The sequence below is a fragment of the Podarcis muralis genome, chromosome 15, assembly GCF_964188315.1.
Source record: "Podarcis muralis chromosome 15, rPodMur119.hap1.1, whole genome shotgun sequence".
Classification (NCBI taxonomy): Eukaryota; Metazoa; Chordata; class Lepidosauria; order Squamata; family Lacertidae; genus Podarcis; species Podarcis muralis.
Window position 1 is genome coordinate 2,926,310 of NC_135669.1, and position 13,299 is coordinate 2,939,608.

At 47.9% G+C, this 13,299-nt stretch overlaps 2 protein-coding genes across 3 annotated transcripts in view; one reads left to right on the forward strand and one right to left on the reverse strand.

Annotated features, from left to right (window-relative positions):
- Window positions 1-13,299, reverse strand: part of PEBP4 (phosphatidylethanolamine binding protein 4) — a 266,550-nt gene that overhangs the window by 66,514 nt on the left and 186,737 nt on the right. The gene's annotated exons all lie outside the window — the stretch shown is intronic.
- On the forward strand, window positions 6,354-7,259 carry LOC144325703 (organic solute transporter subunit beta-like; the record flags this gene model as incomplete). The annotated part of the gene is made up of 1 exon (XM_077919791.1): window positions 6,354-7,259. A coding segment is annotated over one exon (591 nt), but the record flags the coding sequence as incomplete, so codon positions are not given.

The following is a 13,299-nucleotide window of genomic DNA, read 5'->3' on the forward strand; positions in this document are numbered from 1 at the left end:
CTTGGCCACTGGTGCTCCTTTCTGTGAATCCTCCGACTCACTGGAGAGACTCGGAGATCTCGGGTCGTCGTCATCGCTCATCCTTTCTTCTGCCTCCTCCCCTTCGCTCTCTGTTTCCTTCCTTGCCCTTGCCCCTGCTCCTGAACCCCTGACATCCATCCCCCCCTCGAAGCCCCCCACTCCCCCTTCCCCTCCTTCCGGTGCTGGAGCTGGGTGCTGCTGCGTCAAGGAGACGAATGTCGGGTACCGTTCGGTTCCCGTAGCGGGCCTCCCTCCGAAGTCTTCCGGTTCTTCCTCCCTTCTCTCGTCGACGACGGTCACCTCTGCTTCCATCTCTGTGCCGCCGTGCTCGAAACCTGGATCGTCCCCGAAAATGTCCATGTCCGTCTCTCCCTCGCTTCCTCCAGGCGGCGTTGCTCGGCCTGGACCTTCTTGCCACTTCCTGCGCCACTGTTCCTCTGGTTTGTCGTCCCACCAATACGAGGGTTCTGAGGCAGATCCCGAGGGCGACCCCTCCGGGGAACGGACGTCTCGTATCGGGTCCTCGTCCGAGTCGAACCCCCGGAACGTGCTGCCCGAAAGCGTGGGTGTGAAAAGCCAGTCGTCGAAAAAGTCTGCTGGCATCGGTCTATGTGGGAAGAGGGCATGAAACTCGTCTTTGAGCAGAGGTTCGTCCAAGGCGTAGTCCGGCACCCAACTGTTCGCACTGGCTGGGGTGCCCTCCCTGGCGAGAAAGTATTCTACCCCTTCTTCCCCCCATCTGGAATCCAAAATCTCTGTGACTTCGTTGATGCGCTCCTTCTGTGCCACTCCTGCGTGCCCTGTTCTGTCTCTGGCCTGACTCTGCGCCGTTCCGGGTTCCTGAAACCTGTGCGGTGCCTTGTAGGGAGTGAGCACCGATCTGTGGAATACCGGATGCATTCTGGAACCCTCCGGAAGCGCCAGCCTGAAGGCCACCGGGTTGACCTGCTCTTCGACTTGATAGGGCCCCAGTTGCTTATGCCCTAGTTTCTTCTTGGCCAACGACCTGGCCGGCACTGCGTGGGCTGCTAACCAGACCCAGTCCCCCACGTGTAGCTCTTCGCCAACCCTTCTGCGTTTGTCCGCTTGTACCTTGTATGCGTGCTTGGCCAGTTCCAGGTGGCGCCTCAGCTGATCGTGGACTTCCTGCAGTTCCGACGCGAACGCATCTGCCGTCTGCGGCTCCCCTTCCCCCAGCCTTTCCAGTCCCGGGAAGGTTCTGGGGTGCCTCCCGTTGTTGGCGAAGAACGGTGTGACCCCCGTGGACACGTGCTTCGTGTTGTTGTAAGCGAACTCGGCGAGCGGCAGGTAATCCACCCATGTCGCAGGCTGTTGATTTGCATAACACCTCAAGTACTGCTGCATGATGGCATTGACCCGCTCTGCTTGCCCGTTGGTTTGCGGGTGTCTCGCCGACGCCAGGTTGATCTTGACGTTCAGGAAGCCCATCAGCCGCTGCCAGAAATTTGAGATGAACTGCCGCCCCCGGTCGGACAGAATAGACCGTGGCAGACCGTGAACCTTGAACACGTGGTCTATGAACAGTTTGGCGGTTTGTTCCGCCGTGGCCACCTTCGCACACGGAATGAAATGTGCCATCTTGGAGAACAAGTCCACCACCACCAGCACTGCCGTCTTGCCCCTCGAGCTGGGCAGATCCGTGACAAAGTCCAGGGCCACCCTCTCCCAAGGTTCGGCCGGAGTTTGCAGCGGTTCCAACAGTCCGGCCGGCGGTCTAAGCACTGGCTTCGCCCTCTGGCAGGTGTCACACCTCGCCACGTAGTCCGCGACCTCCCTTCTCATTCCAGGCCACCAGAAATCCCTGGCTACTAGTTCCACCGTCTTCTCCTTGCCGAAGTGCCCTGCAGTGGGCGCGTCGTGCATCTGCTGCAGCACCTTGGCGCGAAGTTCGTCTCCCGGCACGTAGATGGCCCCTTTACGGATGAGCAATCCATCTCTTAGCTGGAAACCGTCGGCCGCTGCTTTGCCCCTTTGCACCTCTGAGATCTTTGCTTGCGCGAAGGAGTCCCCCTGCAACGCTCGTCGCACCGCCTCCAGATCCACGGTTGCCGCGGCGCACGCCCACACTGTTGGTGCGAAGATGTGCATGGCGGCCGCTGGCGTTGCTTCCTCCAGATACTGTGGCTTGCGGGAGAGAGCGTCCGCCATGATGTTGGTGTCCCCCGGGACATACTCTATTCGGAAGTCGAAGTTCGCAAAGAACTCAGCCCAACGTATCTGCCTTTGGTTCAGGAACTGTGCCGTGCGCCAGTGCTCTAGGTTCTTGTGGTCCGTGCAAACCTGCACCGTGTGCTTGGCTCCGATCAGAAAGTGCCTCCACGCCTTGAACGCTGCATGAATGGCCAGCAACTCCCTGTCCCATATGGTGTAGTTCTGCTCGGACTTGCTGAGCTTCCTGGAGTAAAACGCTCCCGGTCGCCACACCCCCTGCGGGTCTTTCTGCAGCAGGACCGCCCCCACGGCTCTGTCCGAGGCGTCAGTCTCCACCCTCATCGGCTTGCTGGGGTTGACATGAAGCAGCTGCTCTTCCGACGCGAAGAGACGCTTGAGTGCCTGAAAGGACTGTTCCGCCTGCTCTGTCCAAATGAACTTCTTTTTCTTGGAGCTAAGCGTGTCGGTGATGGCCGCCGTCTGCATAGCGAAGCCCTTGATAAACTTGCGATAGAAGTTCGCAAAGCCGACAAACCGTTGGACCTCCTTCCGGTTGCGCGGGCTCTTCCAATCCAACACCGCTCGAACCTTGGCGCTGTCCATGGCGAGCCCCTTGTCAGACAGCTTGTAGCCCAGAAAATCCACCTCCGTCACGTCAAATTGGCACTTCTCCAGCTTGGCGTAGAGCCTATGGTGCTTCAGCCTGTTCAGTACTTCCTTGACGTGTTTGTCATGCTCCTGTTGCGACTCCGAAAAGATCAGGATGTCATCTAAGAAACAGACGCACGTCTTGTAGAGAAGTCCCGCCAACACGTGATGCATGAATGCTTGAAAAACGTGGGAGCCATTTTGCAATCCAAAAGGCATAACTCTATATTCGTAGGTCCCCAGTGGCGTGAACATGGCTGTTTTCCACTCGTCTCCCTCCCGCATGCGAATGAGGTTGTACGCACCTCGCAGATCCAATTTGGTGAACACTCTGCCCTTCCGCACCTTTGCGAGGAGGTCGTCAATTCGGGGCATGGGGAAGTCCGACGGCTTAGTCACACTGTTCAAGATCCTGTAATCCACTACGAGCCTCTTTTGGGGCGTATCCCGCTTCTTAACGAAGAACACCGGGCTGCCTCCCACCGCCTTGGACTCTCGGATGAAACCGCGCTCCAAATTATGATCTATGAACTCCTTGAGTTCTTGCAGCTCGTCCTCTGACATGGAATACAGTTTCCCCTTAGGCAGCGCCGCCCCTGGCAGCAGGTCAATCTTGCAGTCATATGGCCTGTGAGGGGGTAGCCTGTCTGCCTCCTTCTCGCAGAAAACTTCCAAAAATTCTGCGTACTTGTGGGGAATCGCTTGCAGCGTGCCTAGCAGTAGCTGTGACTCCTCTTCCTCTCCTTCCTGCCTGGGCACGATGCAGTGTTCAGCACAAAAGGAAGAGCCGAAGGTCAGCTGCCTCTGGTACCAAGCCAGCGTTGGGCTGTGTTTGTCCAGCCAACTCATGCCCAACACAATGGGCGTGTCCGACAATTGAGTGACGTTGAAGCTGATGACTTCTTGGTGATTCCCAAGTCGCATCACCATCGGTGGCGTCTGCTGCACCACTTGCCCTCCTAGCAGCTCCCTGCCATCCACCGTGACCACCTGCAGGGGCAGTGTGGCCGGCAGCAACTGTATAGCATGCTGGTTGACAAAGTCCTGCCCCATAAAGTCCGCATTGCTGCCTGAGTCAATGGTGATTGGCACGTCCATGGTGATGCCATTGGGCAGCTGGAGCGACGCGGTGAGCCTCACCACTGGTTTGGGCGGGAGGGGGTTCACGGGCTGTAAAATCTCTGGGGACTGCATCATTAATACGTCTGGCTGGGCCCCAGTGCCTCTTCCTCCAGCCAGACAGCGTCGTTTCCCTGCTGTGGTTCTCCTTGCTGCGTTGCTGCAGTCGCCATTGCTGAGGCTGCAGTGAGCTTGTGGAGCCTCTGGGGACACTCTTTCGCCATATGCCCTGGCTCCTCACAGACGTAACACTTCCTGTTCCCTCTAGGAGGCTTCGCTTTCACTGCTGCTGGTGCTAGGGCTCTGGTTGCTGACTGAGCCCTGGCACCTCCAACCTCCATCGGTTCAGCTCCTCCCCCTGGCGGAGGCGTGGATTGCGTACGTGCTGCTTCTCTGGGAAAGAAGGAGGAGCCCCTGGCTGGTTCGCGCCCTCCACGCCCTTCGTCCCTGCTCCACGGACGTCCTTCCAGCCGTACCCCCACTGCCAGCGCCCTCTGCACGACCTCCTGGGTGGTCCGGGGTCTCTCCCCCCTCGCAATCTCATCTTTTACAGAGCTGTTTAGTCCCTCCCAGAAAAGGTCTCTTACAGGGGTCGCATCTCTGTCCCATTCTAGGGCACTGGCCAAGGCGAAAAAGCGGGCATGGTACTGCCGTACGCTGGCCCTTCCCTGCTTCAGTCCATGAATCTGTTGCCGAGCAAGATCCACGTCAATGCTTGATAAAAAACACGCATCCATCGCTTTAATAAAGGCATTCGCATTTTGGAGCGCCGGATCGTTATCCCTCCATAAATTGCGCAGCCATGCTCTGGCATCCCCATGCAAATAAGACATGATGAACCCCACTTTCTCTTGCTCATCTCTAAAATCTTTACTCAGCAGTTGCAGTGCACACAGTACGTCTGCTTTGAAATTGGGATACTGTTGCAGGTTCCCATCGAAGTGAGAGACCAGACCGCCTGTGCGTCTCCCCAACCCAATCCCCTCTGGTTTGGGTGTCTGTTGCCCTTGCTTCGTAAGCACTTCCAACCTGACCTGGAGATCCCTGTAGGCGGCAGCTGCGTCCTCCTCTCTCTTCCTGGATGCGAGAGCCTCGGCATTCAGCTGTGACACTGCTTCTCTGAGTTCCGCTATCTGCTGTTCAGCCGTCATGTCGGCTGCCGTTCGTGAGCTCACTAGTAGGCACCTGCTTCTCTCCTCTCCTCGAGGCTGTAGATGCCCACAATACAGGAGACGGAGCTTACTGTCAGGGTTGCTTCAAGATCCTAGCTCACAGAGGATCACGCTAGCCAACGGTCATTAAGTAAAAGTCTTTATTGAGTTACAGTTTCCATTCTCAAGCTGCTGCGTGCAACCCTACGTCTAGTAGCTAGATCGGCGAAGCTCCGTCTGAATCTCCGCCCCTCGTACACCAACTTAATATCCTAGCCCTGCTCCACCTTTTCCGCCTGACTGTTCTTCTCTGGGTCCCTCTGCCCCCCTGGGTCTCTTCCTTCCGGGATTCTTCGGACGCTGACCCCCCGGACTCTCCTGTCTCTTTGCGCCGGGCTTTAGGACCCGGCTCTCTTTCCGGGCTGCCTACTGCGCCTCCTTCCTGTGCATTTGAACTTGGCGCGCGCGCCCAACCTTCCACCTTCCGTCTAACCGTCTCTTCGCTCCCAGATGGAGGTGTGGCCACCCCTGACTCGTGCCCTCCCTCCTGCTGTGAGCTGCCAGCGCTTGCCCCCTGGCTCCTTTCCTCTTCCCTGTTCTCTGGCGGTGACGCTGGACCCGATCTCCAACTGCTCTCCTCTGATTCCCCTCTGGCTCTATCTCCCTGGGGTGCCCCCCTAAACTCCCCCCTTGCCTTGGCCACTGGTGCTCCTTTCTGTGAATCCTCCGACTCACTGGAGAGACTCGGAGATCTCGGGTCGTCGTCATCGCTCATCCTTTCTTCTGCCTCCTCCCCTTCGCTCTCTGTTTCCTTCCTTGCCCTTGCCTCTGCTCCTGAACCCCTGACAGGAGCTAAAATAAAAAGCACCTGTCTTAATTCCAAATATTCTAATCAAAAGCAGCAAAACTGTAATAAAAAGTAGTGTTCAGAAAAGGTATAGCATCAGTATATCAGAAATGGGTGTGTGTGTAAAAAAATCTTCTTGTCTCTAGAAAGGGAACAGGCAGGTAGCTTGGTGGGTCCCCCTGGAGAGAGGGCTCCAAAAAGTAAGAGCCTTGCAGTGAAAGGGATTCAGATACACTGCTGAGCTTCTGAGATACTGTTAAATACTGTCTCAGCGACTCATTGTGTAGTTTTAACAAAGTCCTTTTTCTGCAGTCAAATGTTCTGGGCCAACTGCCTCTTCTTTCTTTATTATATGTGTACAATGCAATAGAGTACAAATACTAGCATGATCTGTCTCTGTCGCATCCCAGCCTGGTCCAATATCTTGTACTGGGATTAAAGAATGTCCAGTGAGACAGCTAGGAAAGGCACTTCCATTTCAGGATCTGAAGAGCTGCTCCCAAGCTGAAACAAACAGTCCAGCAGTGAACACAGACCTGAGTGGACACTCTGCCCTGGCCATGTCTAGCCCACACGCTCAAGATCCCCCAGAGATCAGTGGTAAGCCTGAAACAGAAGAGAGGCCTTCAGCGATGCTTCAGGAGCTGCTGTGGTTTTTCCGGAGAGAAGAATCGGCTACATGGAATTACTGCATTCTCGGCCTTTCAGTGCTGGTTCTGCTTGTAGGCATAGTCCTCTTGTGGAAAAATATTGCAGCAAACAGAGCCCAGAAGATTGCCCTCATGCACCAAGAAGGGTATGTAGCTGGCCAGCCTGATGAGACGGAAATGAAGCAAGTTTTTGTGCCTTTGAAGGAAGATAACAACTCTGGTTCCCCCACAGAGAACTTCCTTCCAAAAGGAGAAAATGCAGGGCAGGTGACGATCCATTGGAAGGATGGGAACGTTACAACCATGTTTGCAGATGCGCCGGAAGAGGATGCATAGGGTTACACAAGATTGCCATTAGTTTTTTGGAAATTGGGTTTCTAAGCAAAATTCATCAACTGGACCCAAAGTAGCTGCAAAGGGGGGAGGTATTAATGTTACATGTGGTGCAAGGTACCAAATTGACCATTTCTATTCATGCAGTGGGTGTAATTATAATTTAAAAGTGCTCCTTTAGATTTTCTTTACAGGGGGGTTGAGATGAAAAGAGAAAGTAACTCAAAAGTTCCATGGTCTGGTGTACATCCAGGAGTGCAGGGCAGGTATTATTCTGTACACCTGTATGATCAATAAATGCTTTCCATATTTTCTTAATTTTAAAAAAACCAACAAAGTCCTTTTTCTGATCTCTGCCTTGCTTTCCCAAATGTAAAATAGGAGTGAAACGTGTGACAAAAGTTTACAAATGTTATGGTAACTTTACAATGTTCATACAAAAAGTGTAATAAAGGAGTAAGTACAATATAATTCAGAAATAAGGGAAGATAATGATAATTATATAAAACTATAAAAAATTTCAAAAAGATGAATAGGGAACTTCTCTTTACTTTACTTTAGAATGAGCAGGAAAATGATTTTTTTTAATGTCTCACATCACTGACCTTTGGAACTAGTTGTCCAAACAGTAACAGGCCTAAGTTTAAAATGGGGAAAAGTGAGAAAAGTGAGAAAGCCAAATGAAAGATAAAAATACCAACCAGCCTCCCAGCCAGGCAGCAACCCCCGTCTGAGCTTTGGGGGTGCCATGGCCAATTCTACCTCCAGGCCCGATATGGGGTCCCCCTTTCACTATGTTGATCCTGCCCAATGCTATTGCTGCCCTTGAATATATACAATGTTATTTTGCCTAAGAAAGAAAAGCCATAAATTTCACTGAAGGAAAGGTGAAAAAACCCTGTCAGTCAGGCTGACAGAAAAAGTCATTTCCAGCCTTGTCAACCAGCAACCTGAGCACTCTAGGGGGAAGCCGGATAAAGGGTTCTTTCCTCTTCCACTCCCACAAGGGCCCATGGGAGAGGTTTTCTCTTACGTGTCCTCATGGGATCAAAATGTGGGGTGGAACTCTGCTCCGTTTACTGTTTGTTGGGCCAGGCACTGCATTCCTGTGTGGATTAGCTCCAGAACAAGACTTATCACAAACAGGCAAATTGCAGTAATGAGATCAGTGCAGTCTCCACATCCAGGTATCAGAAGCACTTTCTAGATGCAAGTTTTGCGGAAGCCTCTCGTGATCTCAAGGGGGGGTTCAGCTAGCCTGAAGCAGCCCTCTGACCCATTGAGTTCTGACAGGGAGAAGAAGGGAGTAAGTCTACTCTCCCATGAAGGGTGGTTTTTTATGTTTTGTCATGATGTGAGCTGCCACTTCACAGGCTCTCTTTTTGCTCTAAAATATTGATACAGGGAGAAAAAACTCTAACTAAAATGTTGCACGACTGTAATACAACAGTTAGGGAGACGAACAAGATTCCATCAGTCTGAAATGCAAGGTTTGTAATGAACAGAGCTCAGAATGAAGAAATCCACAATATATCTGCACATGTGTGTGTGCGCACACACAGCCTCCATAATTAACTTAATAGGTTTCTTACAGTATGCCCATGTGAGTGATGTTCAACATATTCAAGTGTTGACAAGACAGTGCTGAATTCAACGCCCATATAATGGGCAAAATCAGGTGCTGAGCTCAGACACACCTTCATTGTCTGAAACTTGTAGTAAAACTACAGGAGTTGCATTGTGAAATATTCTGGAAGTAGATAGGGTTGGTGTTGAGAGGTTGCAGAAAGTCAGCTTGTTAACCCTTTTGCTGTCACAGTTTGGAGCTCGTTCTGAAGATAAATAAGCTCTTCTATTGAAGGGTTGCACCTTATGAGCTAAAAACCTTCTGTGTTTAGCTGGTTATCAGGAAAGAGTTTGGCCCACACCTGCTATTAATACTATATTATAGAATGAAGTTTTACTATTATTATTTTGGTCAACTTTTCTGAGATTCTTAGAAATGTGGAAGTTATGAATATAGAACACTGAGCAATATTCCATGTTTGAAACACTTCTAAAAAGTAAATCTGCACCACCCAGATTATTCTGAGACATAGACTACAAGTAAAAATGAGAACTGTGAGCTACATTACAAGTACCAGGGATGGAAAGTAAAGGGTTTCTTTTTTAAAAGAAACCACATGACTCAAGTGAGGAGCTATATTATTGTTTTCTGGTAAAGCTTCTAGTAACTGCAGTTTTACAGTAATCTGAAATTGTTTTGCCCAGTGTATATTTACAAGCATGTGAAACAAACACACACATCTCTGTCTACAACATGCATGTTTGTTATTAACTACTACTGCAACGCAATCTCACTACAAAGGGCGAGTCATGACCTACTAAATCCATCTAAATTACAAAAGCGTGCAACAGAATAGATGGTGAAAAAATACAGTTCTCATTTAGGCATCCTTAATAGTGACTAGATTTCCCACCAAGCTGGTCACCTGGGAAGGAAAGGGAACAGGATCTTCTTGAAGCCTTCCCTCTTCCATATATTACATATGGAATGACTTTCCTACTAACAGATGATTCAAACTGGACAAATCTGCTTCAGGGAAAATTCAGGCATGTTTATTTGTGATTACGTTACCACTTCCTATGTATGTGCATATTTGAGCTACCATGTTAATTTCTACCAAAAGGATTGTTGTGCTGATCCCTCCAATATGATGTGAAGACCTTAGAACTGTTTGAAGTTAACTTGTCCCAGAGAATATTCTCTCATGTATTGTTGGTGCAGGTGAGAGAATAACCTGTCTTTAGGGGTGGATGTATCAGTCAGTTTTGCTTTCTTTTAGTTTCTCTTTTTTCAATATTCAGTTAAGTTCTCCACATTTCTGCAGCAATTTGTGAAGCTTCTTTCTTTAAAAAAACTAATATACTTATTTTTGTACACATTTTCTGGTTGGAGAACTGCATTGCAAAATTCAGAGATATGCATATTTCAAAGGATAGTTGTTTCAGTTCACACATTGATTTGAAAAGTGTGGATTGGTAGTTTCTCATTAAAATACAAACAAAATCAAATTTCTTACCCAACCCTAGATGTCATACAGCCATAGCTGTCAACTTTTCCCTTTTCTTTCTTTCTTTCTTGTTTTTGTTTTTTACCTATGTCATTTTAAACTCTGATATGAATGGTGTATTCTTAATTCTAGATTTATGTGGAAATTGTTTCCCATTTGGTTGTGCATTTTTTTTGATGTGGTTTATTTATTGTTTATGACTTTTGTAATTATGTAAATCTTGTTATGCTGTAAGCCGCCTTGAACATTGTTTTTTTAACTGTGGAAAGGCGGCATACAAATAAAAAAATGATGATGAATCCTATTCGGAATAAGGGAATTTCCCTTAAAAAAAGGGAAACGTTGACAGCTATGCATACAGCAAATCACTCTATTCCCTGGAAGATACCTTGTTAGGGAGAAATTTAGTATAGGACTAGAGTTAGAACTAATTAGTCTTTCACTAAAAGATAGGTGTGAATGTATTCACTGAATGGTAATTCTGAAAATACTTCAGAATTACTTCCATCTACGACTATTCACAAACATCTTTTAATGGATGAATTGGTTCTGAATGTGGATTTCCTACCACTGGGATACATAAAGTTCCTGCGCATATAAATTGTACAGAATAGCTGACTCTATTTGCATGAATCTACCAATCTGAAGATGTATGAAGAAAAGATACTACTAATCTTATGTCCAGATATGTCCAGATAGCTGGAATTTGTCTAGCTCATGGTTCTCATGCATCTGCAGCAGCACAACCACATACCTTCATTGGCCCCAGCTGCAACAAAACATGTCTACAGCCACAACAGGCGCTGTAACTCTCCAATGGTCTGACTTCACTCCAAAGTCGCACTCCTCCACTGTCTCCTGAGACAGATGGACGTCAACATAGTTCTCAGTTGTACTACACACTGAGCACCATTTCCCCCATAAGTTGATTGTTGTGGAACAACAAAGCCTATGGTTTTATAGGTGTATGTACATAACGCTAACCTCTTACTTTCTATAGAACTCTTATTAATTTGTTAACAATGTGATGAAAGTATGTGACCAAACAGCCTTTTATTTGAAGAGCATATTCTCAGTTAGCTAGCTTGACTAGTTCTTATACACTGTTTTATGTGACTTTTGTCCTCCATACAAAACTCATTTGTTTCTGGATGTGTTTGGGGACTTGAAGCAGTTGACTTTCCAGGCATGGCTGCTGCTGGGTGCAGGGCAGGTGAAACCAAGCTGTAATTCCCAGTGGACAATATGGTAAAGTGCATGACACCATCAGCACATAGACACCAACTTACAAGCTGGGAGAAAACCCTCTTAGACAACAAACTTTTCCTGTGAATTATGTAAACAAATTCTGAGTTGAATCAAGGACAGTTCACCACTAGCCATGTCTATAGCATGGAGACCTGGGCTTTATGGTCAAACTAGATGGGCCCTTAATACCCAATATACAGTTTTGCATTTTGTTCTTCCTTAACTAATTACAGGGAGGCAATTTTCACTGTGAAGGCTGCAGAAATGGGACTTCTCTTTTCACTTCCCCACTGAGATTGGAATGGAGATCAGCTTTCTTCTACAGAGCTAGGAGCCTTAGAAAGGAAGTCCTCATTGGTGCAAGCCATACTGGGGAACTTTACTTCTGCCCTATAGCATTTGCATTATGAGATCCATTCTGTTGGTGCTGAGGTCCTCAGAGGCCTTTTACAGCTGAATAAGGTGAGGCAGAAATGCTAATTTAGTCTTCAGAAGCAATAAGGTGCTGTATGACAATTAACGCCCTCCCACCAGATGTCAAAGAGAACAACAACTACCAGACTTTTAGAAGACATCTGAAGGCAGCCCTGTTTAGGGAAGCTTTTAATGTTTGATGTATCACAGTATTTTAATATTCTTTTGGAAGCCGCCCAGAATGGCTGGGGAAGCCCAGCCAGATGGGCGGGGTATAAATAAATTATTATTATTATTATTATTATTATTATTATTGTTGTTGTTGTTGTTGTTGTTGTTGTTGTTGTTGTTGTTGTTCTTATTATTATTATTAACTGAAACTCAGTCCTGACAAGATGAAGATCATGTGCCCAGGAAGGTGGTGTTTAACCTAAAAGGTAAGGTGCATCTCTAGAGTGAAATGGGATTTGTCTTCCCCTTTTGAGGCTCAAGTAGGCCTAATGGTACAAATAACCTTCTATCACTTGAGGCTGTTATGCCAACTGTGGCCCCTCACAAAGAGAGATAACCTAGCCAGTTATCTATGCCCTGGTAACCTGAAGGATGGATTGCTGCAATGTGCTTTAAGTGGAGCTATGTTTGAAGACTGTTCAGACATTGCAGCTAGCCCATAATACTAGGGTCAGACTGTCAGATGTTTTGCAGGAGAAATTTCAGAGCTTACCAGAAATTTAGGTGTGCGCAATTAAAGTGGATTAAAGTACATTGTCATCCAGACACATCAAGCCCATTTTTAAAGGACTTGTTTGCTGTTAGGAAAGTGATAGGGAAATTTGCTGCAAGGTGTGGGATGAACGGGAAGATGTATAACTACTGTGCAAGCAAATTGGGATGAATTTATGATTAATGGTCACTGTCATATATCAGAATGAATGCTCAATAATGATTGGACATGTAAGCTTTGTGCAAACAAATCAGGATGAATGCTCAATAAGCAGGTCACCCAGAGGAGCCTGAGACTTCTGACAGGGATTCGGCAAAAAACTAATATATTGCCTGCATTGAAATGAGCCCACTCTTTCCCAGTGAATTTCTGAGCTCTATTCATGGTGGTGGTCTCAACCTACATGACTTAAGTCCCAGAAATTAGTTGGACCCTTCTACTGAGGTTGCCATCTGAGGCCTTTCTCCAGCTTCCCAAGCCACCTAGACTGGCAGGTTGGCAACTGGACAAAGAGCCTTTTCTGTGGTTACTCCTTGCCTTGGGAATGCCTTCCAAAAGGAGGCCTGCCTGGGGACTTCATTACTATCATTAAGGTGCTGGGCAGAACATTTCTGGTTTCCCAGGTTTTAAGAACTAAAACTGCATGCATTCTTTAACTTAAAACAGGACTTAAAACAGTTTGCTTTTATCATTTGTTTAAACTGGTGGGTGCTGGTTTAGTTTGTTATTTTAATTTGCTATATCAGTTCATATGCTTGATATTATCATTATTTTGATTTGTACTTTTTGGTTCTTACTACTCTGTTAGCTGCCAACATATATCTATTTTGAAAATGCAGGATATAAAGTAAGTAAGTCTGCCTTCCCTTTCCATGTGCTGCCTTCACAGTGAGAATTG